Genomic DNA, 26007 nt, shown 5'->3' with positions numbered 1-26007 from the left:
GAACTATTGAATAAGTTCATTTACAATTTTTAAATACCTACCATACCTCTTTTTAACTAATATTTTCATTTATTATTGCATGCGGATGCGAATGATTTTAGATAAGTAGGTACTTTTTTGTTTTCTTTTTTTTTGTTTGCAGTCTTGTTCTGGGACTAAATATGGAAAGGAACACTAAATGATTTTATGTATGAGATAAGGAAATAGTTTTTCTTTTATGTTTTCGTATAATACTAATAAACCTAACTCTTGCGCTTACTGAAATTAGTATAATTATGTTTTTTTTTTTTTGCATTAGTGTTACAAACTGATATTGACACAATTTACTGCTCACTGCTGCGACCGCAATATGTAGAGGAAATAAAACGAGACGATGATTTCTGGAACAATTATTTTTTGAAAATTTTTCGCTAATTCGCTTCTTCCTGAATTTTTTGTTGATCTTCGAATTCCTCGTGGAATACCAATAAGGAAACCCACAGAAGAAAATGGATGAATTCAAATATTTTCTGTTTTTTTTTTTTTTGTCTGTTTGGTGTAATGTGCAATCTCATTCAAAACTGTGACAGACATGGGTTTTTCAATCAATGAGTTAGGAAGGCAGTTACGTTTCTTCCTCAGAATATATACCATATACCCACACCAGCGTATCGGCGCGGCGGGCTGCGGCATGGTATCCAGCCTTCAGTCAAGACCCGTTCAGTCAAAATTATGCCTCACTTGAAAAAAAATTATGCCTTTTCAAATAAATTATGCCTCAACTTAAATTTCTTAGTTTATGCTTAAAAATTATATACATAAAGTACACAAGTACACAAAACGAAATGTTTATTTAATAAATTTATACATTAAGGGCCAATATTTCAATAGTCAGATAAACCTCAGATAGAGATTATTCCTAGGAATAAAATTTTTATATTGAAATTTATTCTTCTGATAGTCTAACTGACTATTAAAAAGGCAACTTATTTGTCACGTAACGGAAACTTTTTTTCTTCGAAAGGAATATTTCAAGACGTTGCTTCATATAATTAGAAGAAATTAGCGGCCAATTTTTTTCACCATTAAAAAATATTAGCCTATTTGCAAGCGTTTTAGACCTTTTTACAGCAACTAAATTAGATTCTTTTCTAGTAAAAGTTATAAGTGTGAACAAAATTCTTCGAAAAATTAAACACTACCAAGATTTAAATGGTAAAAACAAATTCTGTATATAAAGTTTTGAACAACCTTTATTTAAAAGATATAGAAAATATAAGTTTTTAGTATTTTTATCAAAATATTTAAAAAATTATTAGAAAGTCTTAAAATATAAATCAAGAGTAGAAAGAAAAAAATTATGCCTTTTTGGCAAAAAATAAGCCTCAATGCCTTAGCTAATAAAATTATGCCTAAAAGGCATAATTATGCCTCAGTTGGCATCGCTGATGGTATCTACAATAATTACCACTCTAATTTCGCATTCCATATTTTTTTCAATCCTCATACTTTTTTTTTACCAACCCAAAAGTCAACAAGTACATGAAAAGCAATCCTTCTTCAATCCTTCACATAAGAAACTGTGAATTTCATTACACAAACAAAGCACCCATAATTACGGTGGCCATCCGTCCCGGTTTACCCGGGACTGTCCCGTATTTCAACAGCTTGTCCCGGGTTTTTATTTAAGAAACCCGGGACGTATAATTGTCCCGTATTTAGTAATTTGTCCCGTGATTGTCCCGTATTTGCACATTTTCTAAATTTTTTTTTACCGACTTCCAAAAAGGAGGAAGTATTCAATTCGTCTGTATTTTTTTTATTTATTTTTTTATGTTTTTTAACTCATAACTTTGGACGGAGTGAACCAATTTTGATAATTCTTTTTGTATTGGAAAGCTGGTGCTTGCAGTGTGGTCCAGTTCTGGCTATAGAATCTATGAGAAAACCTAGTTTCGATCCATGGAAGTCGGTTTTGTTTTTTTTTTTTTTTTGATAAAAATGATTATTTATTCAAAATTTTAAAACTTTGTACGGAAAACAAGAAAGAAGTTTTTCTAATAAGTCTCCAAAGTAAAAAAAAAAACTCTTTTAGAGTAAGAAAAATTACTTGGACAGTTAAATGTCAGTGAAAAACGATTGAAAACTCTCCAAATATTCTAGCAACGTAAAGAATTTCGGTGGTTAAGCTGCGTGAATGTGCATTGAAAAACTAAATTTTCGTATTTTGTCGTGCTGGTTTTATATGAAAATTTTCGTTTCACTTCAAGACTAGGCTTTAGTTTTAAAATTTTTTTGTCATTTTTTTTAGTTCCCGCTTGTATTTGTCGAGTTGAAAAGCTATATCAGGAAATGTTTTTTTTTTTATTGACAAAATATTCTTTTAGAAGTTATTATTATCTTTTAGAAGTTATACACCATATCCATATAAAGATCTATGTACCTACATCCATGTCTCTGTCTAACATCCGCAGATCCGCAATGTTATTGAAAACAAAAATAACCTATCACCTGTCGCATTCTACATTTTTCTATCGTCATACATCATACTCCTTTTTTTGTATCTTCTTACTTCCAACTTGTTTATGTTCCAACTTCAAACAAAAAAAGGGGTATCTTCGAAAAAAAAACCCTGGTGGTAAATCGCATGAACTAAAATTAGCCGTTAACAGAAAGTAACCACTTTTGATAAAAAATAGAGTTTTATTAATTGTGTCATTTTGCAATAATTATTTTTTTTTGTTGGATCAATTAAAAGAAGGTATTTTGTCATTTGGGGAAAATTATATTGCTTTTTTCATACAATTACACATTTAAAAATGCATGAGAAAATGAGCAATTTTGATGTTTTTCATGAAATGATTATTCAAAAATAGGGCCAAAAATGAAAAATCCGCTCAGACCATGTTCTAATTTTATTCATTACCTTTAAATTGACATATATATCATATGTGTTTTCCACTTCAGTTTCTCATAAACTATACAAGAAAAAAGTTGTTTTCGGCTATTTTGCAAAAACTGTTATTGAAATATAATTTCCGAATTTTTCGTTTTTCTCAAAATTTTGTCCGGAGGCCTCTTAACAATGTAATTAAAATGAAAAAAATTGTACAATTTTGTTTATGTAATGAGTAGCCAAAATATGCAGCATATCAATTTGACAAAGTTCTGTATTATGTCTTCTATGACATTTTTTTCTTTTTTTTTTATTTTTTATTTTTAAAATTGTAGGGAAATTAAATAAATATGAACTTATTGAACACATTGGCCGCAACTATAACTCTTTAATTTAATGTTAAAATAATGATTTTGATTCAAAATTTCCTTGTGTAGGCACTATTCAACAACCAAAAGCGTTTAGCTTATAATGTCTTTTTTCAACGTTGCATAAGTTTCATGAATATCTAAGGCATTCGTGTTCAGAGGCATTTAAAGTAGTGCATAGAGTTATTTATTACTATGCAATCACTATGACGCGTTTATGAATACTAGCCGACCCCGCACTCAAAATTCGAGTGCTAATTGTAACTTTTATTTATGCTCAAATAAGCACACTATATAAATCACTTTATTAACTACTAAGAATATGCAACACTTAATTTTATTCGAAATTCGAGAATGTCTTCGAAGGTTCTCGTCTTTACTTTTAGAAGTTTCTACTTCCAGAAGAGAGAGGGCGTGGTTCAGAACATTTGTTTTTGTTTTTTTCCTCAATTTTAATTTATTGTTTTTATCTATTTCGGTAAAAAAAATAAATAATGTTTACATTCTGCACATCTAGATAAAATTTCCTATCTTTCGGTATATAATTTATGCCCCTTCGGTTTTTGTGGGCCGCGTATTTTGTACCACAAAATAAGTGTTTGCCGTTTTATTATATGATGGCTGCTAATATTTATACATACATAATATAATTATTTTCAAATTGAACGAGGTATTTTTTTATGAGAATAGGCTGAGAACTTACTGAGAAAAAAAAAATGCAAACGATTACCAATGCCCTACCTGATAAGACCATTGCCCTAGGGTTATGCATTCACTATGACGCGTTTATTAATATGGCTGATTGTATTTATAGTACGAGAAGGTTAGATTTTATTATATGGGGTCTGGGAAAAAATTCCAAAATGTATTTTGACTTCAGGACTCGAACAGTATCAAAACAAGAGTTGAAAACCACATTTTGCACAATCGCACCTTAGAGTCATTTGGCCGCCATTTTGTTTTTTTTATAAAAAATTTACAAGTCTAACTTTCCCGTAGTTCATATTGGGCCTTACCAATAATCAAATTAAAGCTCAGTTAAATATTTAACTGAGCTTTAAATATTTCTTCATACCAATAACCAATTTAATAGTCAGGTTAAGGGTTAACGGCACGTTAAATTTATAGTTGGCTTGGGAAACTCAACCATAAACGCACGGTTATAAACTCACGGTTTGCACTGGCATTTGACAGAAAAAAAACTTGAGAAAAGTTAATTATATTGGCGGCAATTTATTAAATAAGGAAATGTACAAATTTAGTTGTTTTATTAATAAATCAACATATTTTCAGAAAAGCCTGAAAAAGAAAACTTAAATAGAAATAGATCTGCAAATTCATGATAGTTGAACTTTTTTTATACACTTTTGGCCTCCTAGCTTGGGCTCTAGTTTTTTACTTTTACAACCAAAATAAAAATATATGTAGGTAGGTATGTGTTTGTTCATTATTAGATTAATCACAAACAAAATTCATTTCAATGCTGTCATTTTGACAGCAAATGTAATAGATCTTGTAATAGAAGAGCAATTAGTTAAACGCGTGTTTATTTTGATTATTAGTATCTATACACACAAATTAACCCGACGGTAAAGTTTAACCCGGCGATACTTAAACGTGTGTTTAGCGATTCATTACACTGTGCAAGTCAAAATCTTTGACAAGTGCGCTGTTGACTGTTTCCCCCTATTTCGGACCTGAGAAATCGATTGGCATCATTATTTTTTCGATTTATCGGTACGACTTCGAACAAAATTTTTGTCGGAAGTTTTTTTCAATAATTTTAAGCATTTTGCCCTCTTCAAAGTCATTTTTCTTTTTTATATTGCTATTTATTCTGCTCAAACGTTATTTACTAACAACATAAACTACTGGCTTTGTAAAAATATATATCTTAGTAATGAATGTGTTGCCGTTGTGTTGTAATAATTTTTATTTTACATTTGAAGCCGATTTGTGAGGAAATTGCTTCTACCGCCTAAACGATTTAATCTTATCCTTCACTCCCATATAATTGTTTTCTGTAAATAATCTAAATAATCTTTATTCATCATTTTATTTATGAAATTCAAAAAAAAAAAGTTTTGAAAAAAAAATTTATTTTTAGTTTAAAAAGAAAACGGTAACACCGGCAAATTTTAACACATAGACTTCAAAGTATTTTTTATTACCGATGTTTAAGAAGAGAAATTATCAAAATTGGATCTGTAATTTGCTTTAGAAACTCCACTAAAACATAACAACGCAAAAAAATCCAAATTTCTTGAATTTTTTCAACAAAAACTTGCTAAATTGTTAAATAAATTGCATAAAATTGTTTATTTGCCTTTATGCTGGTAGTAAATAACGTTTGAGCAGAAAAAATAGCAATATAAAAAAGAAAAAAGACTTAAAAAAGGGCAAAAGGCTTAAAATTTATTGACAAAAAACTTCCGACAAAAATTTTGTTCGATGTCGTACCGATAAATCGAAAAACTAATGATGCCAATCGATTACTCAGGTCCGAAATAGGGGGAAACAGTCAACAGCGCACTTGTCTCAAAAAAAAAAAAGAGTTTGTGTACACATGTACACGCGACTGAAGTTATACTTCTCATTCAGTATATGTAAATGAATTTCATTTGATATTTTTAATTTCTATTATTAAATTAATTAATCCACACTTCGTTTTTTTACATTTTTATCAAGTGAACAATAAATTAATTCTTACATCCTCCTTGCGTCCATGTAGTTTTCAATTTAATCTGTGAAATTTACTCATGTTGTGCGGTTCAGAACGTACGGTATATGCTTAACGAAAGTAAACAAATTGCGCATAAAATATGCTATATGGTAATTTTATGAGGATTGTGTGTGCTTCAGCACTAGTAGTAGCAATATGCAACTTGCAGGGTTGCTACAAAGCTCAAAAGTGAGCTGAGCTCAGCTCGCAGCTCAGCTCAAATTTTGAGCTAGCTCACTTTTGAGCTATGTACCATAGCTCAGCTCATTTGAGCTAAGCTGAAAGTGAGCTGAGCTGATGGTTGAGCTGAGCTGTTGGGTGAGCTGAGCTATCGGTGAGCTGAGCTGAGCTGTTGGGTGAGCTAAGGTAAAGTGAGCTGAGCTGAGCTGTGATGGGTGAGAGGATACATTGATTTTTATTTGGAAAGTATAATAAAATATGAAGATATTTTAAACTTTTATAAAACACCATAGCTTAAGTTGTTTGTTTCTAGTTATTAATGGAATTATTTTAACACATAGATATTTTTATAAATAAGACAGATAATTGTTCGTGATCTTTTCTCTTGGTGTTTTTGATAGTAAATATATTTCTATTTTTTTAGTAAAATATTTCTTTTTTTATCATAAAAAAAATTCCGGTACAATCCGGTTTTTCGACTTTTTTTAAAATTCCGAGAAAATCGGTTTTGAAAGTTGGGGTAAATTTTTTTTTTCGAAAAATCCCCGAATCTTTAAACGCTCCTGGAAGCTAAACCGCTTGAGAGTAATTTTTGGGAGTGATGCCAAATGATAGCTTGTGTCATGGGCCTACACTTTGCACATTGTCAGATTTTTAAAAAATCGCCTTCCATATTAAACCGCCACATCATGCCTATTTTTTTCAGAATCGTGCCTATTTTTTTTTTACTTTTAAGCTCTCCCGGTTTGAGAACGCGTGGACCTACAGGGATGAGAGTTGTACCCAAATGTAGGTTAGAGTCCCCACTACCTTTTGGCATCAAACAAATTTTTTTCATTTTTTTTCAAAATTCCGAGATATAGGCGTTGGAACGCTTTGATCTAGAGACAGGGGAGTGGTGCCATATGAAAGCTTATATTCTCAGCTACCCGATAGTGGTATAATCCGGTTTTTCGACTTTTTTTAAAATTCCGAGAAAATCGGTTTTGAAAGTTGGGGTAAATTTTTTTTTCGAAAAATCCCCGAATCTTTAAACGCTCCTGGAAGCTAAACCGCTTGAGGGTAATTTTTGGGAGTGATGCCAAATGATAGCTTGTGTCATGGGCCTACGCTTTGCACATTGTCAGATTTTTAAAAAATCGCCTTCCATGTTAAACCGCCACATCATGCCTATTTTTTCAGAATCGTGCCTATTTTTTTTTTTACTTTTAAGTTCTCCCGGTTTGAGAACGCGTGGACCTACAGGGATGAGAGTTGTACCCAAATGTAGGTTAGAGTCCCCGCTACCTTTTGGCATCAAAAAAATTTTTTTCATTTTTTTTCAAAATTCCGAGATATAGGCGTTGGAAGTTGGGGCGCTCACTTTCAGCTCAGCTCACTTTCAACTCAGCTCAAATGAGCTAAGCTATGGTACCTAGCTCAAATTTGAGCTGAGCTGTGAGCTGAGCTGAAATGTGAGCTTTTTGCAACCCTGGCAACTTGCCACATGGAAATTACCACATGCAACTTGCCACATGCAACTTGACACATGTAACTTGCCACATGCAACTTGCCACATACAACTTGCCACATGCAACTTGCCACATGCAACTTGCCGCATACGACTTGCCACATGCAACTTGCCACATGAAACATGTAACTTGCAACGTGTTGTGTGTTTTATGTTTGCCGTACTGCGGCGTACTGCATTTTTAAATACTAAAGTACTGCCTACTATAAAGGTGAAACGACAGCCCTGCTACCCAGGGTGATCGCGTCATAATCCCTTTGACATTCTTGTCAAAAAGTAAATTTTCATACCCACCCTCCCATAAGAAGTATAACTTCAAAAAATTTGAAAAAACTTGCACAGTGTTATTGATAAGGCCCATTATGTATATTTTTCACCCCAAAAATGGCCCCAATTTAAGCCTTTCCCCTGCCTCTGCTTTATAATAAATCTATTGGCAGATAAATCATGTGACCTTCATTAAAACTTTAAAATCTGTTTTTATACTGCATTTATACTGTACTGTAATGAAAAAATTGAATTTTTCAGTGGAGAATGGAATAGAGAATAGAAATACATAAGAACACAATTTTAATCAGAAAACAAAGAAGACTGTCATTCAAAACGTCAAAATCAATTTGATTGACACTACGTTTATTTATACATATAGCAACTTGACCTACAGAATATTTTACTTATCAATAGAATATGAAATTAAATTTCATATCTGTTGAAAAACTTAATGTTAGTCCAATTCGAAAGTAGCCATTCAAGATCAGTCTCATTTTAGTCAAGATCGTGTCGCGGTTAAAAAGATGAACATTAAAAATCAGTTCTTGGCAATAACTATTGCTATTCTCAGTCAGATTTGTAGTGCAAGTAAATACAACATAAGCTTGGGAGAATTGGAAAAATGTGAAGTGTACTATTTAGATGGTACACATGGTAAATTCATAGATTTCTTCGAAGTTAATTCTGTGAAAAACAATTTGAAAAAAGACAACGAACGATTGCATTTGAGATTTTACTTAATGGCTAGCAACACTTCCAACATATTGCTTTCAAATAATACATTTTGTGATGGTCATTGTTATGAAATCGGTAACGTATTTAAGTTTTCTGGCAACATTTTCAAAATAAATTCAACTTATCATATAACTTTAAAGTTCTTCGTGATTTTAAGTCGTCAATTGTGACAAAATATCCTCAGTTTTATGCAGAAAATAAGACGTCTCCCAACATGTTATCGACTTTTGATCCAATGCCAGTTGAAATAATTCAAAGGAATGGTACAAATAGTTGACTTAAATAAAAATGTTTGAACTTATAAATGTGTGATTTTATTTTCAGATGGAGAGTTGATTGTAAATGTACCAGGTTATGCAGAACCTCTTATGAAATATTTGGATAGAAATCCTGTGGATATCAAGTATTTTAAATTTGCTTCTCATCGTAAGACCCCAGCTAAGTGGTTCTACAACTGCCAATTCGATGGAAATTGTGAGTAAATAGTGATTCATATGTTTACTTGCGATATAGGTACTATATATTATTATTATTAATTCTTTATTCAAAAAAATATAAGAATTGTATAAAAACAGAGTATAAAAAAGGAAAAAAGAACAATGGCATGAAATAGGTACTATATATCAAGTTATGCATTTGTACAAAAAAAAAGTTGAAATAACATTTTTCCATGACATTACGATGGTAGACAATGCCAGAAAAGTGGGTCCCGGAAGTCTGTCAGTCTGTCTGTCTTTCAGTCTGTCTGTCTGTCTCTATAAGGAGCTGCAGCCTAAACGGATGTTTTATAATTTAAAATTGAAATATCTCGAAAACGGCTCTAACGATTTTGTTTAAAAAATTCAAATGTAAGTTTTAAGCTAAGGTCTATCTTCCGATGAAAAAAATTTTTTTTTGAAAATCATTATTAACGGTACCTGCCATAGAACCGTTTTTTTTTTTCAAAATAAAATTTTGAAAAAAATAATTTTTGGATTTAAAAAAAAAATTTGAAAATTTTTTTTCGAAAAATCAAATTTTCGAAAACGGGACATTGAATTTTTTTGAAATTTTGTTTTTAGATGTTGATTAGTGATTTCTACAAAATGGCATACCAATTTTATTTTAAAACTTTTTTTCCAAAAAATTATTTATAAAAAATTAGTTTTTAAAAAAACGGCTCTAACGATTTTGAAAATTTTTTTTCTAAAAAATGCATGTTAATATATCAATCAGAACTGCATACTTGTTTTGGAGGGCAATTTAATTTCAGATTTTAATATATTTTTTTTTTAAAACGAATTTTATTTTTTTTTCCAAATTTCTATATAAAAAGTCTTAAAAATTTAAGCAACTTGAACTCAAAGAACAAGTTCGTGCGACCCAGTCGTGCATTTTATTTTTAAATATTTGTGTGTTGTAGATTGTAAATATGTCATTTTTTGTAAAATCTTAGCATGAATACCTTTTGCGTCTTTCTTTTTAATACTAGAACGAAATCCTTACACATGAGAAGTTACTTTAAGGAGCCAAATCTTACAGTTGAAATAGTTTTTAAGCCCGAGAAAAATCGATTTTTCAAAAAGTGTAAGAAAGGAAAGAGAATAGTAAAAAAAAACGAGTTAAGGGAAATTCCCGCCCTTTATTTTCTTAAGAAATAACTTCATACAGAGCATTAACCAAAAATCCTATAACAAATTCAATACTAAGAATGTATGCATATTTATTTCCCTTTAATTATTTTTCATCTATCTATAGGGGAAGTGGGGGCAAGACGAGACCGTCCCTTTAGTGTTTGAATGTCTTAAAAACCAATAAAAAAACAACTTTTAATTAAAATAAAGTATTTATTCATTTAGTTAATTGTTTATTGTAGGAAATCTAATTATTAAAAAAAATAAAAAATAATGAACAAAAGATAGACAATGTTTTGAAAAAATATCTAATAAAAAACGGTCTTGCCCCCACATGGGGGTAGAAAGAACGAATTTTGTTGGTAGAAAGACCGTTTCTTTCGTTTTAAATGCAGTGTGTTTGCAATAATAACATACCTACTTATGCTATATTTTCAATTGTTCTCATTCCAGCATAAGCTTCGTGGTACCTTTTGGTACACATTTTGAGCTTAATCCAACAATTGGGTCCAGAAAACAGTTGCAGGTAGAAGGTACAAAATACTGTCTGCAAAGTCCTCTTTCTCAGAATCATCACTTATATTGTTATTTGGCGCCTGTCGCTTAGCTTTTTGGAAGATTTAACGGTTACCTTCTTTTTTCACTTTTTTTAATCTACCAGAGCCTCCAATTTCGGCCATGGGCGGTCTTGCCCCAGTCATATCATGTATGCTGTTGTGGTTTTTTTTTAAGTCAAGAGTCATAAAGGACTCTTGAATATTCACTTTCTATTATAAAAAAAGAAAAGTTAAAAATTTCAATTTTTTCAGCGTCAAAAATACCACTGACTTTTCAAATGAACGATAGCATTTTGATGAAAAATCACAAAATTTACCGTAACTCTTCGGCGTCGCAACCAAACTTGCTTAAACTTACAGACGTGATCGATCATACCAAAAGGCACCTATTTAACTTTTTTTTCATGCAACATAGTACAAAAACGGTCTTGCCCTAACTTCCCCTATAAAAATAAAAAGCACGACTGGGTCGCACGTACTTGCTCTTATGGTAAAAGTAACTCTTATTATAAAGCTTTCCATTGAACAAAATTAAGGAAATTTAAAATTTGATTATTTTAAGGAATTTCAAGTAGATATGTACATTAGACTGATTCAAAAAAAATTTTTTTTCTTTTGTTCAAAGCATTGTTGAAAATATTGTTGGAAATGACGAAAAAAAAATACTGTAAAAGTTTCAGCCCTTAATGTTAACATTTAGTACCGCCGCATCGCAAATGTCTATTTCTAGGGGTTTTAGAGTTATATAAAAGGATCAGTGAAACCAAAACACAGCATAGAATACAAATATTCGAAAATTTTGCCAAATTTTTTGAAAAACCTAATAGTTTCGTCAAAAAATCGGAAAAAAATGAGAAAAAATTACTTTTTATATTTTAAAGTTGAATAACTTCGAAACGCGGCACAGTGGTCGATTTTGAGTCACTAGGTGGACTTAATTCTTTTTTATGTCTTATTGGCTTTGAATATTATTTTTAATGTGATAAGGTCTCACAAATCGATGAAACCTGGTCTCCCGTTCTTCCCGTGCCTGTTAGCAGTTTTTTCACCTTAGCTGCTATATTCATTATCAATATACAGCTAGAACTATTACACTGGTTTACAAGGGTTTTGTTGCCAGAACAAAAATTTACTTTTCTGAAGGTTTTCGGTGTCCTGAACTTGAATCCGAAGTTAAAAAAAATTGATCAGCTCCCGTTTTTGAAATATTACCGTTAGACGATGCAAAAAAACGTTTTTTTTTGGGTACTTCGGACCTTATTCTTTTATATAAGGAAAATTGTTTGAACATATTTAATTACGGTTTCTATAAGAACTGTTTTCCATCTTTCAATGCCTGTTTAAATCTTTCTGATATCTTTTTTATTGCCCGAGATATTTTTAATGGGAAAAAATATTTCTTTTTCCTAAATTTTTGACCGTTTTCGAGCCCTTTTTACCATTTTTTATTTATATCTTTTTCGTTTTGATAGATATATTAATCAAAATTAACAGGAAATATAGATTAAAGCCAGGACTATATTTGTGCAAAATTTCAATCATTTTCATAGTCACATTTTTGAGATAACGGTAAAAAGATGGTCTTTTTTTGACAAGTAATATCTTTTTACATAGAGCATTTTTAAATTTGATTTATTTTTATTTTGAAAAGAGATAATATAACCTTTCATTTCATATATCACACATAACAGTTCGTGCTCTACAAGCTAGACAATCTCAAACAAATTCCTTCCGTAAAAAAAATGATCACCTTAAAAACAGCGGATTGGTACCTGACAGAGACGAAAAAAATAGTTTGCGGCGGTTTTCGGCACTTAATTTTAGCATCAAATTAAAGGTAATGATTCAAACTACAAAATATAAAAAATTCACGATGGCACTCTTCGGCACTTTTTTTAATCGTCCAAGAAGAAAAAAACAAACATTTGAAAACTATCAAAAAAATGCCTTACAACATTCAGTTAATAGAAATTGAATCCGACTTTTTTTTACAAAAAAAACAAACTGAATTTAAAAATACATACCACTAGCATTTTCTGGCATTTTTTTGTTCAACTCAATTACTCACTTTTATCATAAACTATCACTTTGTAAACATGATTACATTGAGATGCTTCCCATGAATAAAATAACGGAATCAAAAATTTTTTTTTGTTGTTTTTTGGTGTTTAAGAATATTTACTTTCGGCCTAACGGTATTTTTTTATGTTGACAACAACTTTTTTTTTAGACTTTTGACCAGCTACGATGTACAAAATCGACCAGTGTGCGCGGGGGTAAATCAAAAAAATTAATAAGAGCTTTTTTGTAGAGCGGACAATTTTATAAAAGAAAATGATTTTGCAAGCCTTTTGGATGAACCATTAAAAAAATAAAAAATTCTAAACACAAATACACAATCTTTCCCATACAAATCGTATGGGAAATAGAAATTTGCGATGCGGCGGCGGTACTAAATGTTAACATTAAGGGCTGAAACTTTTACAGTATTTTTTTTTCGTCATTTCCAACAATATTTTCAACAATGCTTTGAACAAAAAAAAAAATTTTATTTTGAATCAGTCTAATGTAGGTAGGTACCTACATAATATAAAAAAAAAATAAAATCTCTTTTTATTATTAATTACACTCGTTTTACGTGATTTTTTACACAGAACCAAGTATGCCATTTGATTTCTTGCATAAAAAAGAATTTTTAGAAAAAAAAATTGGAAATCGTTATAGCCGTTATTCAAAAAAATAATTTTGTATGTATAAAAATGTTCTTATATTTTTGAAAAAAAAAGTTGGAACCTATGCCATTTTTAAGAAAATATTATTCAACACATAAAAACGAAGTTTTGATACAAAATTGATTTTTCAAAAAAAAAAAAGTTTTGAAATATTTTTTAAAAATCCAAAAAATGTGATTTTATCTAATTTTAAAGAAATTTTTATACAACCATTACCTCAATGTCCTTGTATAAAAATTTTAATTGAAATTGGTTTAGTCATCTACGAGAAATTCATAAATGAAAAAAAAACCGTTCTATGGCAGGCACCGTTAAGAACGGTGCAAAAAATATTTTCTTTCATTTCATAAGATGGCCCTATTTGGCCCTAATCGTTAGAGTCGATTTTGAATAAAAATAACTTTTGTATTTCCGTTATAAGACAGGTACCGTGACCGTCTGCTGCTTAAAAAAAACATTAATTTGTCCTCTAGGGTCTCACTGAAAACTGTTTACTGCCAAGTTTGAAGATAATCGCTTCGGAAATTTAGGCTGTAGCTTGAGGTACCTACATACAGACAGACAGAAGGGCGGATAGAGACATACAGAATTGCCGAACCCACTTTTTTGGAACTCTCCATTATCGTAATGTCATGTCTAATTGTTATCTCGAGTTCAGTAAAAATTGTATAGAAATGGTGCAGAAGTAAATATTTTTAATATGTTATAAATAATATTATATTTTTATGGAGATCGGGTATTCTGTACATATTTTAAAATTATGTCAAACATAAAATTCTTAATATCAATCAAAAACTCTTCATAACATAATTTTGTATTCCATAATTATTCAGCTTTTCCATAATTCTGGTTTTTAAAATAACCTTAAATGTGTCAAAATTTGCAATAAAAATTTAAAAATTTTCTCTTTTCCATTATCTGTTTTTTTTTTTTTTTTATTATAAAAACAATGTTTTCTTTTTTTCCTTGTAAAACTAAAGTCTAGAATACGAAATTTTAGAAAAAACATTTTCGCACTCAGGTACAGTTTTATGACCCCAAAGTATGTGTTTTGTTTATGCCTTAGACTTCATAAAACAATTAAATCCAAAGTACCTAGATCCTGTTCAGAACGACCATCAGCATGTTTTTTTTTTTTTTGGTTTGTTATTGCAAAACAGATTCTAAGGCAATTCACTAGGGAACTCATCTGGATTAGGGGTCTATTATGGCTCTTTGCCTCAATAGAGTCTTAATTTACACATTTCTGTTACCAAGGCGAAGTTTGAAATTAACGTTATATAAAAATTGTCTCTAGTTCAGTGTTTCGCATATATAAATACCTTATATACATAATATGTGTGTCTTCCATTTCAGCCAACAAAGAGGCCCAAAAGATGTGTGATTGTGAAGCTAAAAATGTCAGCAGTATTAATTCAGGAGCAGTTGGCGAATTTAAACAAGAAGATGGTGTTAAAAAACAAACGAACTCCAAAGAAAAAAACAATGAAGATCAGTTATTATTATTTACTTCAAAGTTATCGGCAACAGATCCTAATACGAAACAGTTGATGGATGTTTTTTGGTCTGGAGTCTTTAACAGACATAAAACATTTTTTCATAGCATAGTTCCAACACTGAACAATTTTGATGACAATCAAGTAATAAAGTTTCAAGCAGGAGTTATTGACTTAATTCAACAAATCAAGAACCCGGAAACAACAACAACAAAAAACCAGCAGAGAATAGATGAACGGATTGGATATTGAAGAATCTTCGTATTCATGGTTATTAGGGTGTCCGTTATTTCCCAAAGTGTTGTTTTCGGGGGAAACACCCCCTAGAACGAAAGTTTGGGATCTAAGAAACCCGTGCCTCTAGGGTCATACAATTCATTCAAAAATCGAAATAAAATGAATCATTTATTTGCAAAACATGATAAGTCCATGATTTTAAATTTTTCAGGAGAAGAAAAAAACGTTCTATTTTCTTTTGATATGCGTAGAAAAATTTATAAAAAATATATTCTGTAGAACTCTTGCCTAGCTACAAAATACCGTTTCGTTTTTAATTTTTGGAGCGATAGCTCAAAAGATAAAAAATAAAAACGCTTTTGGACTTATCATACTTTGAAAATAAACGGATGTGAAATTAGTTTTTAAATGGATATGCAATTTTGCTTTTAGCCCCAGTCTATCAAACAATTGTATTTGAGAATAAAATACAATGTCCGGACTGCTAATTTAACTTTAAAGTAGCTTTAAACTTAAGATTTTCAGCCATTAATCTAATATACCATTTACACAAAAAGAAACTGTTGTTTATTTTCAAAAGATGATAAGTCCGGGACTTATTCTGTTTTTGATACTAAAAAAATATTTCGCGTAGCTGTAAAATCGGATATAGATGGAGTAGATAGTTGATATTTTAAAGACAGACGTGGTCATCCCTGGAGTACAAATTTAGTCAAAAAAACGAATTTTGAAAAAAAGTGGACTTATCATGTTTTGCAAATAAATGATTCAAATATGAAAACAATTTTTAACGGGAAATTTTTAATGTGATCTTTTAATGAAACTATTTTCCAACCAGAATCAACAAACATTTTAAGAATATATGATTTAACTCAAGAGAAAAAAAATTTTATGTAAAAGTTACAAATTTGTATAAGGAAAGTAGGACCCTAGAGGCACGGGTTAATGACGTGAAAAAATACTTTTTTTTTTCTACTAAATTAATCTTACTTAGGTCCTAAACTTTCGATCTAGGGAGTGTCTCCCCCGAAAACATCACTTTTGGAAATAACGGAGACCCTAATTGTCATAGACCCTGAAATAGATGGTATTTGAAGGAAAAACTTCTCCGGTCATTTTAATTTTTTTCTTCTCCGAAACTTGGAAAGTTTTGTTATGTTTAATTTTTGTTTGTTTGTGTACGAATCGATTCAATTCTCGTAAATTAATTAAATAAATATGTTTTGTTAAGAATTTCCAAATGGTATTTTTGAATTTGTATTATTTTCCCATGGTTAGGTTATGTACGATAACAGTGTCTGACGAATTAAAGGTCATCATATCATACCACTTATAAAAATGCACGAAAATGGGCAAATAATACTTTATGACTTGCACTAAGCAACAAATTCTCGGTAGCTTGCAACACATTCCCACTAAAGATGAGATTTTTCCCAAAAAACGGAATCAAAAGTCTTAAGTAATTGATGGCTCTTAAGTAATCACCTGCTGTTCATCGATTTTAAGAAGCTTTAAGGTGTTTATTTAGTTTCAATTGTGTCTGCAGAACGTGTACCGTTACATACACGGCTCAACGTTCATAAATTAGTGGATAACTTTCACATTTGTAAAGATAATAATTATAAGGTCGAATATTTTATGCTTTGTTTATTAACTAAATAACAAAATTTATTTCCTTCAATGTTCAATTACACTGGTCAACAAGGTTTTTGCCACAAGAACCAATTAATACTTTTCTAAAGGTTTTTGGAAATCTGAACTCGAATCCAAAGCCAGAAAAGTTTGATTGGCCTCCGTTCTTGAGATATAACCGTTATTATGACAAAAAACGTCATTTTGGCTGTTTTATTACTTGAGATATCTTAAGATTAAATGGAGGGCTAAGAGCTGAAGTGAACCAAGTCACAAAAAGTGAATTAGGAGATATAACGAGTCAAAGTAAATACGTTTCCATTGAATCTTATGGTGAAGATTTTTTTTCGAACAAATGACAATTTGAATAGAAACACTTTTGGATCAAACTAATGAAAGACGTTAGTAGAATCAAACCTTGAACAGATTAAGACACTAGATTTGGATTTTATTTTCTTTTTTTGACTTGGTCCGTTTCAGCTGTGAAACCTCCAAATATGTCTTTGGCTCAAAAATAGCACTGGTCAACCAAATTTAACTTTTTTTTTGGCACAAGAACCAAAACATACTTTTCTGGAGGTTTTTGGGGTGCTGCAAAAAACTTACTTTTCTCAAAAACGGCTGAAACGGTTATAGTTAAAATTTTTTCAGTGTAATGCGAACAATATCGTACTTTTAAATTACAAGAAATAATTATTGAAATTTCAATAGATACCATCCATGATCCATGTTAATGTTAAAGTCGAAGAAATTGAAAATCTCTGTTAAGATCCTCCAACAAAAATCATTTATAGACGCAACTGTCTAAGTCGAATGAGCATTGTGAATATAAAAAAACATAGGGTAAAAGCGGGTGAGATGGCATACCTCTTTTGTTTTTGGCATATTTTTTAAAGTAAACCACATTTTAAATTTCTATATTCAATATCCAATGTATTATTTGTTTTACAGAATTTTATCTTTTTAATTTATATTTTTAAATTAATTTAGCAAAAAAGTTTAAAAAAAAACCCATCTCCCCCTATAGGGTGGGTGAGATGGTGCATGAGTTTGTTTTAGGTTTCTATTGCCACATTCATTTCCAAATGGTTGAACGATGTTTAGGAGTCAAGCACCAATGCATGCCATATAAAAGATTGATAAATTGTGTTTAAAGAAAACTTGAACTTGGCTGAATTACTTAAAAAAAATATTTTGAGGGTGATATGGCACATGCTAAAACTATACTCAAGAAAAATTCTAGTACGGAATGCGCCATTTCACCTGCATAAAACTGCGCCATCCGACCTTTTTTCGCATAATTCCTGTTCGTAAGCACCCATAATAAGCAGATAGAACAAGAGCTCAAATTTTACATGTAGGTAATGTATAACTTATACTCTCTTGTATGTATTGGGATATCAAGGGCATCTGAGATCCTAACGACTCACAAAATATCGGAACAAAAAAAAGAGCCAAAAAAAAATTCGAAAAAAATCATCACATGATTTGCTTTGAAATTCTGGCTACTTCGATTTAAAATATTTAAAGAAAGCTAAAAATATTTTTCATAAATTTTTAGAGCAAAAAATGTACAAGATATTCAAAGTTCGCCATCTCACCCGCTTTTACCCTATGTATGTAAGTTTGTTGCCATCTATCAGACAAACTTAATCACCATTATGGTTACTTTGCCTTTTCAATACTTTGCTAAAACACTTACGATATTCATTTCTGATACTTATTTACTTACTTTTCAAATATCGGTATTTTGTTATTTTAAATTATTTTTCAATTGCTGTTTAATTATTTAATAAGTTGGGTCACAGATCCCAAAGCCGACAGAATTGTTGATTTAGGTAATTTAATAATGTTTAATTTTGTTAATTTGTTTTATTTAATTGTTATTAAATATTTAGTTCCTTTACCTACATTTACTTGTGCCTCAATCCGAATTATTGGACTTAATTTTATATAATCTTCAAAGTTTTAAGCCAAACGGTTGAAACTTAGTTTTGATTTGCTTCAGTTATCAGTTGTTATCACTTTTTTTTAAGACAGCCAAATGATTCGGAAATTCCAAATGTTCAAGGTTTTTCTAAATTCGTTTGGTGTAAAGATGCGATGTTTTTTTTTTCTTTTTTTTTTACTTTCAATGGATGGATGCCAGATTAGGTATAATTTCTTCAGTTTCCTTCAATCCAAATATTTTTGGTTGACAATGTCAAGATTTCAATATGTTCAGCTATTATTAATTTCTTTGGAGATCTTGAACAGGAATGTAGCTGATATAATAATATTTGAGGAGATGTACAAATTTACATGTACAAGACGTTTATATTGCATATAATTTCTTGGAAAAGTTATTCATATTGAATGAACGTCCTTTTTGTTCTGTGTTCAAAGTCCTTGCTTATATTTCAACTTTTTAAGAAGAAAAATTTTGTATTGCTATAAAGTTTATTGCAGAAGAAATTCAGATTTCTTATCTATTTTTTATAATTTTTTTAATAAAATATTCTCTTTTTTGTTCTCTTTTCTTAAAGGTTCAAGAGTAAAATATTCTCTATTTAGAAATGTCTCAGATGGCAAAAAGATGCAAATAATTTTTTTTTTTAATTTTCAGATAATTTTTGCTTTTTAGTCTTCAAGTATAATTATTTGTTTTTCATTTTGTTGATATATACTGTATTCTATGCTCACTGATCACCATCAAGTTCTAGAATAAAACAACCAAATTTTGATAAATAGGATACCAAAATTTTAAGGAGTGAGTTGCGAGTGAAATGTTCAAGGAGCCTGTTTGCCAATAAAAAGCCGGCTCTGGTAATAAATCGAATCTACTTATTTAGTAGTAAATAGCAACAAGTATAGAAACAATTTTAACTGAATGACATTGGAAGACTATCAATGTCAAAAAAAAAAAAACTATCATTCGAAACATCATAATCTACATTGTATGTAGATTATTAGTTGACCGCAAATAACCCCAAAGAATATTTTATTTATTATTATCAAGAGAACATGAAATTAAATTTCATATCTGTAGGAAGGTCTTGCAAAACCAAATGTTAGTCCAATTCGAAAGTAGCCATTCAAGATCAGTCGCAATTTAGTCAAGATCGTGTCGCGGTTTAAAAGATGAACATTAAAAATCAGTTATTTTTATTAGCAATAATTATTGCTTTTCTCAGTCAAATTTGTAGTGCAAATAAATACAACATAAGCTTGGCAGAATTGGAAAATTGCGAAGTGTTCTATTTAGATGATACACATAATGAGTTCAAAGAACACTTCGAAGTTAATTCTAAGAAAAACAATTTGAAAAAAGACAACGAACGATTAAATTTAAAATTTTACTTAATGGCTAGCAACGTTTCCAACATACAGCTTACACATAAACCACTTTGTCAAGATGTTTGTTATGAAATCAGTAACGTATTTAAGTTTTCTAATTGAATCCTGGGTACATTTTCAATGTAAATTCAACTGTTCTTATAATTTTACAGTTCTTAGTAATGAAGTGTCATCGATTATGAAAAAATTTCCTAGAATGTATTTAAAAACAAAGCAGTCTCCCAACATGTTATCGACTTTTGATCCAATGCCAGTTGAAATAATTCAAACGAATGGTAAAAGTGATTCACTAAAGTAAAAATGTTTGAACTTATTAATGTGTGATTTTATTTTCAGAAGGAGAATTGATTGTAAATATACCAGGTTATGCAGAACCTCTTATGAAATATTTTCATCCAAAACCTGTGGATATCAAGTATTTTAGATTTGCTTCTCCTTATAAAACGCCAGCTAAGTGGTTCTACAACTGCGAATTCAATGAAAATTGTGAGTAAATAGTAATTCATATTGTAATAAAATCTTTGTGTGATTGTTATTTTTAATTAAGCTTCCTAGGTATAAGGTTTTACATCATTGAATTTACTGTTTGATACCTACTTTGATTGTATCTTTAACGTAAAAAATAGGAAAAAAAAACGAGTTTAGGGAAATTCATTATAAAAAACAATGTTTTATTTATTTTTGTTTGGAAAACTAAATATTTGAATACAAAATTTTAGAAACAAAATTTTGGCACTTACAGTATTATGACCCCCAAGTATGTGTTTTGTTTTTTGTTCATGCCTTACGCTTCATAGAACAATAAATTCCAAAGTAGATCCTGTTTGTTATTGCAAAACAGATTCTAATTCAGTTCACTAGGGAACTCATCTGGATTAGGGGTCTATTCTGGCTCTTTGCCTCCATAGAATCTTAATTTACACACTTTCGTTACCAATGCGGAGTTTGAAATTAACGTTATATAAAAATTATATTAAAAATTTCAGTGTTCTATTAATTAATGACTGAATATGTATATCTTACATTTCAGCTAACAAAGAGGCCCAAAAGATATGTACGGCCATGGATTCTCGTATTACAGATCTTGTTAAAAAACAAACAAACTACACTGAAAAACACAATGAAGATCAATTATTATTGACTTCAAAGTTATCGGCCATGGATTCTCGTATTACAGATCTAGTTAAAAAACAAACAAACTACAATGAAAAACACAATGAAGATCATTTATTATTGACTTCAAAGTTATCGGCCATGGATTCTTGTATTACAAACCTGACAGATTATTTTTTGACTGATCTTGTTAAAAAGCAAACAAACTACAGTGAAAAATACAATGAAGATCAATTATTCTTGACTTCAAAGTTATCGGCCATGGATTCTCGTATTACAAACTTAACAGATTATTTTTTGACTGATCTTGTTAAAAAACAAACAAAATACAGTGAAAAATACAATGAAGATCAATTATTCTTGACTTCAAAGTTATCGGCCATGGATTCTCGTATTACAAACCTGACAGATTATTTTTTGACTGATCTTGTTAAAAAACAAACAAAATACAGTGAAAAATACAATGAAGATCAATTATTATTAACTTCAAAGTTATCGGCCATGGATTCTCGTATTACAAACTTGACAGATTATTTTTTGACTGATCTTGTTAAAAAGCAAACAAACTACAGTGAAAAATACAATGAAGATCAATTATTCTTGACTTCAAAGTTATCGGCCATGGATTCTCGTATTACAAACTTGACAGATTATTTTTTGACTGATCTTGTTAAAAAACAAACAAAATACAGTGAAAAATACAATGAAGATCAATCATTAACTTCAAAGTTATCGTCCACAGATCCTAGCATGATAAAGTTGATAGATTCTTTTTTGTCTGGAACTGGACCCTTTAACAGACATAATTCATTTTTTAATGGCTTAGTTCCAACACTCAATAATTTTGATGACGATCAAGTGATAAAGTTTCAAGCAGGAGTTATTGAGCTAATGCAACAAATCAAGCACCCGTCAACAACAACTACAGAAAAACCGAAACCGATGATAGATGCACGGATGGGAGTTTGAAGAATCTTTCGTATTTTTGGTCATAGATCGTGAAATAGATGGTATTTGAAGGAAAAGCTTTTCCAGTCATTTTAATTTTCTTTTTCTCCGAAACTTGGAAAGCTTTATTATGTCTTTAATTTTTTGTTTGTGTATACGATTCGATCAACTCTCGTAAATTAATTAAATAAATATGTTTTGTTAAGAATTTCCAAATGTATTTTTGAATTTGTATTATTTTCCCATGGTTAGATTATGTACGATAACAGTGTCTGGCGAATTAAAGGTTATCAAACCACTTATAAAAATGGTTAACCTAGCTAAATTTTCTTTCAACGGAAATGGGCAAATAATTCTTTATGACTTACACTGAGCACCAAATTCCCGGTAGCTTGCAACACATTCCCACTAAAGATGAGACTTTTCCCAAAAAAAAAAAACGGAATGAAAAGTCTTAGGTAATTGACGGCTTTTAAGTAATCACTTACTGTTCAACGATTTTGAGAAGCTTTAAAATGTCTGATACAAACATGTTCAAAAGTGGCCCAACTGTGTCAACGACATAAAATGTTGAATAAATATTTAACATTAATGTATTCATTCAAAAATTCACCGCGATTTAGTTTAAAATTTACTAAACATTAATAAAAATTGTATTGCGTTTTGAAATCACGTGCCAAATTTATGTTAAACTCTTACAACTAAAAAACTGAAACAATGCAAATCTACTATAAAAATCACTTTCCAGTTATAAATCTGAAAGCCATCTGAGATAATAAAGAAAATCATTGACGTTTATGGATATGGTGTTGACGGGTTCAAATATCGAATAGCTTCTAAAAAAGATTGATAAACTGAAATTTTATATGCAGTGTTCAAATGTGCCCCGTGTTCAAAAGTGTCCCACTCTCCCCTACCACAAAAACTGGGAAAATAATAGTGGTACCCTATTGAAATTTAGCCATTATAGACCAGTGCCGATGCTTTCAAAAACATTAAAAAGTTAAAAAAAATCATAGTAGGATGAAATCTATTGGAAAAGGAGGTGATTATGATAAAAACGAAAGGAAAAATAAATTACGGGCGAGCCGAGTATGGGAAATGGTTGGGTTGAGTTTTTAATGGTAAAAAATGGTATAGGTATTTCGATTTCCGGCAAAACTACAAGTCCTATGGAAAAAATTGTATGGCAAAGTGGTAGGTACTGGTACATAATAAAAAGATCATACATTTTTTGGTCAACAGCATACGGGTATTAAAAAAGATCTTATAGTTTATTTTATTCCTTATCATTATTTTTTCAAAATAACAGTGTTCAGATTTACAAACCAAAATTGAAACTTCAGTTTCATTTTCCTCAAAACTACCTTTTCTGACTTAACACCTTTGTACCCTGCGCCAAGGATATATGTACAAACTTTCAGTTCGATACGATAAGTGGAAGTGGGTCAAAATTTAGTTCTAAGATTTTATAACTTTGTTAATTAGTTAGTTTGTTAGATAGTTACAAGCGAAGATAATAAAAGCCTACTAAAAATTAGTTTGAAATTTTTCCAATTCTTTTTTCAAAATTTTGATTTTTAGAATTTAATTTTCTCAACGCTCTAGCTTTTTGGCACCTATATACCTATCACCCTATATACATTCATTCTTATTCATTAGAATCCACTCAACGGGTGAATAGGATTTATGTAGTCATTAGATATACAACTTTGCATAAATTCTTATTCATAAAAAAATTATCGATTCATTATTTATTGTTATAATAAGTTTATGTCAAAAAAACTACACAAAAGGGGAATTTTTTACATTGAGGCATAAGAACATCATAAATTGTATTATTTCACACGCAATTTTCCAGGTCGAGTTGGTCTGAAGGAAAAGCACTCGGTCGGTGAGTGAAGGGTTCAAGTCCTGATGGGACATGACATTTTTTTCTTTTTTTTTTAAATTTTTTATTTTCAAAAATGTAGGAAAAATATATAAATATGAACATATCGCACCCCCGCACAATGGGCCCAAAGGACCATTTGCGTCTCAAAAATGGTTTTTATGAAATTTTAATTTTTGGTAATTTCTTTACGGAAATGAATCAAGGGAAAGTCAATCTATATGTTTTCATTAAAAATTGATTTTTAAAATGAGTTTCTCTATTACAAAATTGTATCTGAAGTCTCCACTTGAAAATACTTTGTTTGAGTAACAAAATAAACCAAATCTTCACGATACGTTTTCAAAACTATATTTGAATAAATTATATAAGTGTTGTATGTCGTTGGAAAGCTTATTTTAATTGCTATTTATATTGCTGAAAATAAAAATTTTTAAAAATATATTTTTAATTAATATTATTTTTTTCACACAATAAGCTTTTATTTGCAGTTTTTTTAATTTCGAATTGAGTTTTAAATGTTTCCGCTGTCTTCCGCTGTCTACTTTTTTTCACAAATTTGTTCTTTGGTTTATGTACTAAAAGATACAAAAAGAATTGGCTGCTTTTATCTGCTTTTCTTTGATAGAGAACGATATATCTGTCGAAAGACATAGTACAAAAAAACGTATTTAGGTGCATCCTGACCTGTTTCAATACATATCTTGAGTTCTCTTGATCGCACTGTCAAGATTGATGTCTTCAGGCCTTGGGGAAATGACAGAACATCAGTCCTTATATTCAGAATGTGATTTTGTGTTATTTTAGCCTACTCACATTAATTGGAAAACTCGCGATATTTAACCTCCCGGAAACCATATAAAGCCGCGATTTAAAGCTGTCAGACTTTTGAATTCGTTATTAGAACGCATAAGGCTATAAAACTGCATTCTCACATCTTGGTTATACGCTATACCTCAACTCCCAAAATTTGCTGTGGGCTCTTAGACTTAGTATATGCACCCGAGATTGAAGATATTTGTATTTTGAACAATTCAGTCATTGTACTATTAGAAAAAGTCTAAGGTAGCAGAAAAATGTTAGAATTTAATATTGTAATTGTTGAAAAAAATTTCATCTATGGAAAAAGTTACATAGAGATTTTATTTACTGATTTTGATTTTACTCGAAGATTTTCAAAAGAGCCGTTTAAAGTATTTAATTAAGAAGGATTTTCGTGAAAATTGACAACCATTTTTTTTTGTGATTTCTTTTTTTTTGCTCTTTTCTCAAAAGCGTAGTTTTTCTACAATTTCACTTTGCCTTACAAATGACTTTATTTAAAATGAGTATAATCAATATTTTTCTTATAATTTTTCAATAAAATAGCTTTAATTTCAAATAACGCAACACAAACAAACTACATTGAAATGTATTTTTTCTTTATTTTATATTTATAAAAATAATTAAGTAATTTTAAGACACGAAGGGAAGGCCTTTAAAAAATTAAGAAACCAGTTTTATCTTATTTTGCAAAATCTGAGAAAATAATCTTATACAAGATACAAAAGTTACAGATTTTTGAGACGTTCTAGCCTAGTCAAAATCGTAGTTTTTTAGCTTTGAATAAACGTTTAATACTTAAATAAAAATATAAGCTAAAAAAACAGTGTGTCAAATAATTTATTAAACATTTCATGTACCTAATATATTCCTAATTTGAGTTAATTATTATCAGGCGCGAAGAAATGACAGATTTTTGGAACGCCATAGTCGAGCCAAAATTGTACTTTTTGAACTTTGCCTAGCTTTT

General features: G+C 30.1%; 2 protein-coding genes across 3 annotated transcripts in view; both read left to right on the top strand.

Annotated features, from left to right (window-relative positions):
* Window positions 1-22540, top strand: part of LOC129907673 (uncharacterized) — a 31653-nt gene extending 9113 nt beyond the window's left edge. Inside the window, exons 1-3 of one of the 2 annotated variants that reach the window (XM_055983989.1) lie at window positions 20439-20538; window positions 20600-20749; window positions 21294-22540. In XM_055983989.1, the coding sequence (XP_055839964.1) occupies window positions 20442-20538; window positions 20600-20749; window positions 21294-22345 (1299 nt within the window). In that variant the 5' untranslated portion in view covers window positions 20439-20441 and the 3' untranslated portion in view covers window positions 22346-22540. Of the gene's footprint in view, window positions 1-20438; window positions 20539-20599; window positions 20750-21293 lie in introns of those variants that run through there. The other variant, XM_055983990.1, reaches the window with a different exon arrangement.
* Window positions 8393-16541, top strand: LOC129907675 (uncharacterized). The gene is made up of 4 exons (XM_055983993.1): window positions 8393-8735; window positions 8801-8923; window positions 8985-9134; window positions 14919-16541. Exons 1-4 carry the CDS (start codon window positions 8450-8452, stop codon window positions 15308-15310), a joined length of 951 nt encoding a protein of 316 aa, XP_055839968.1. The 5' UTR covers window positions 8393-8449; the 3' UTR covers window positions 15311-16541.
* Window positions 22541-26007: the final 3467 nt, after the last annotated feature.

This window comes from Episyrphus balteatus, chromosome 1 (assembly GCF_945859705.1).
Source record: "Episyrphus balteatus chromosome 1, idEpiBalt1.1, whole genome shotgun sequence".
Classification (NCBI taxonomy): Eukaryota; Metazoa; Arthropoda; class Insecta; order Diptera; family Syrphidae; genus Episyrphus; species Episyrphus balteatus.
The sequence above is the reverse complement of the archived record's forward strand: the minus strand, read 5'-3'. Positions and strand labels throughout refer to the sequence as shown.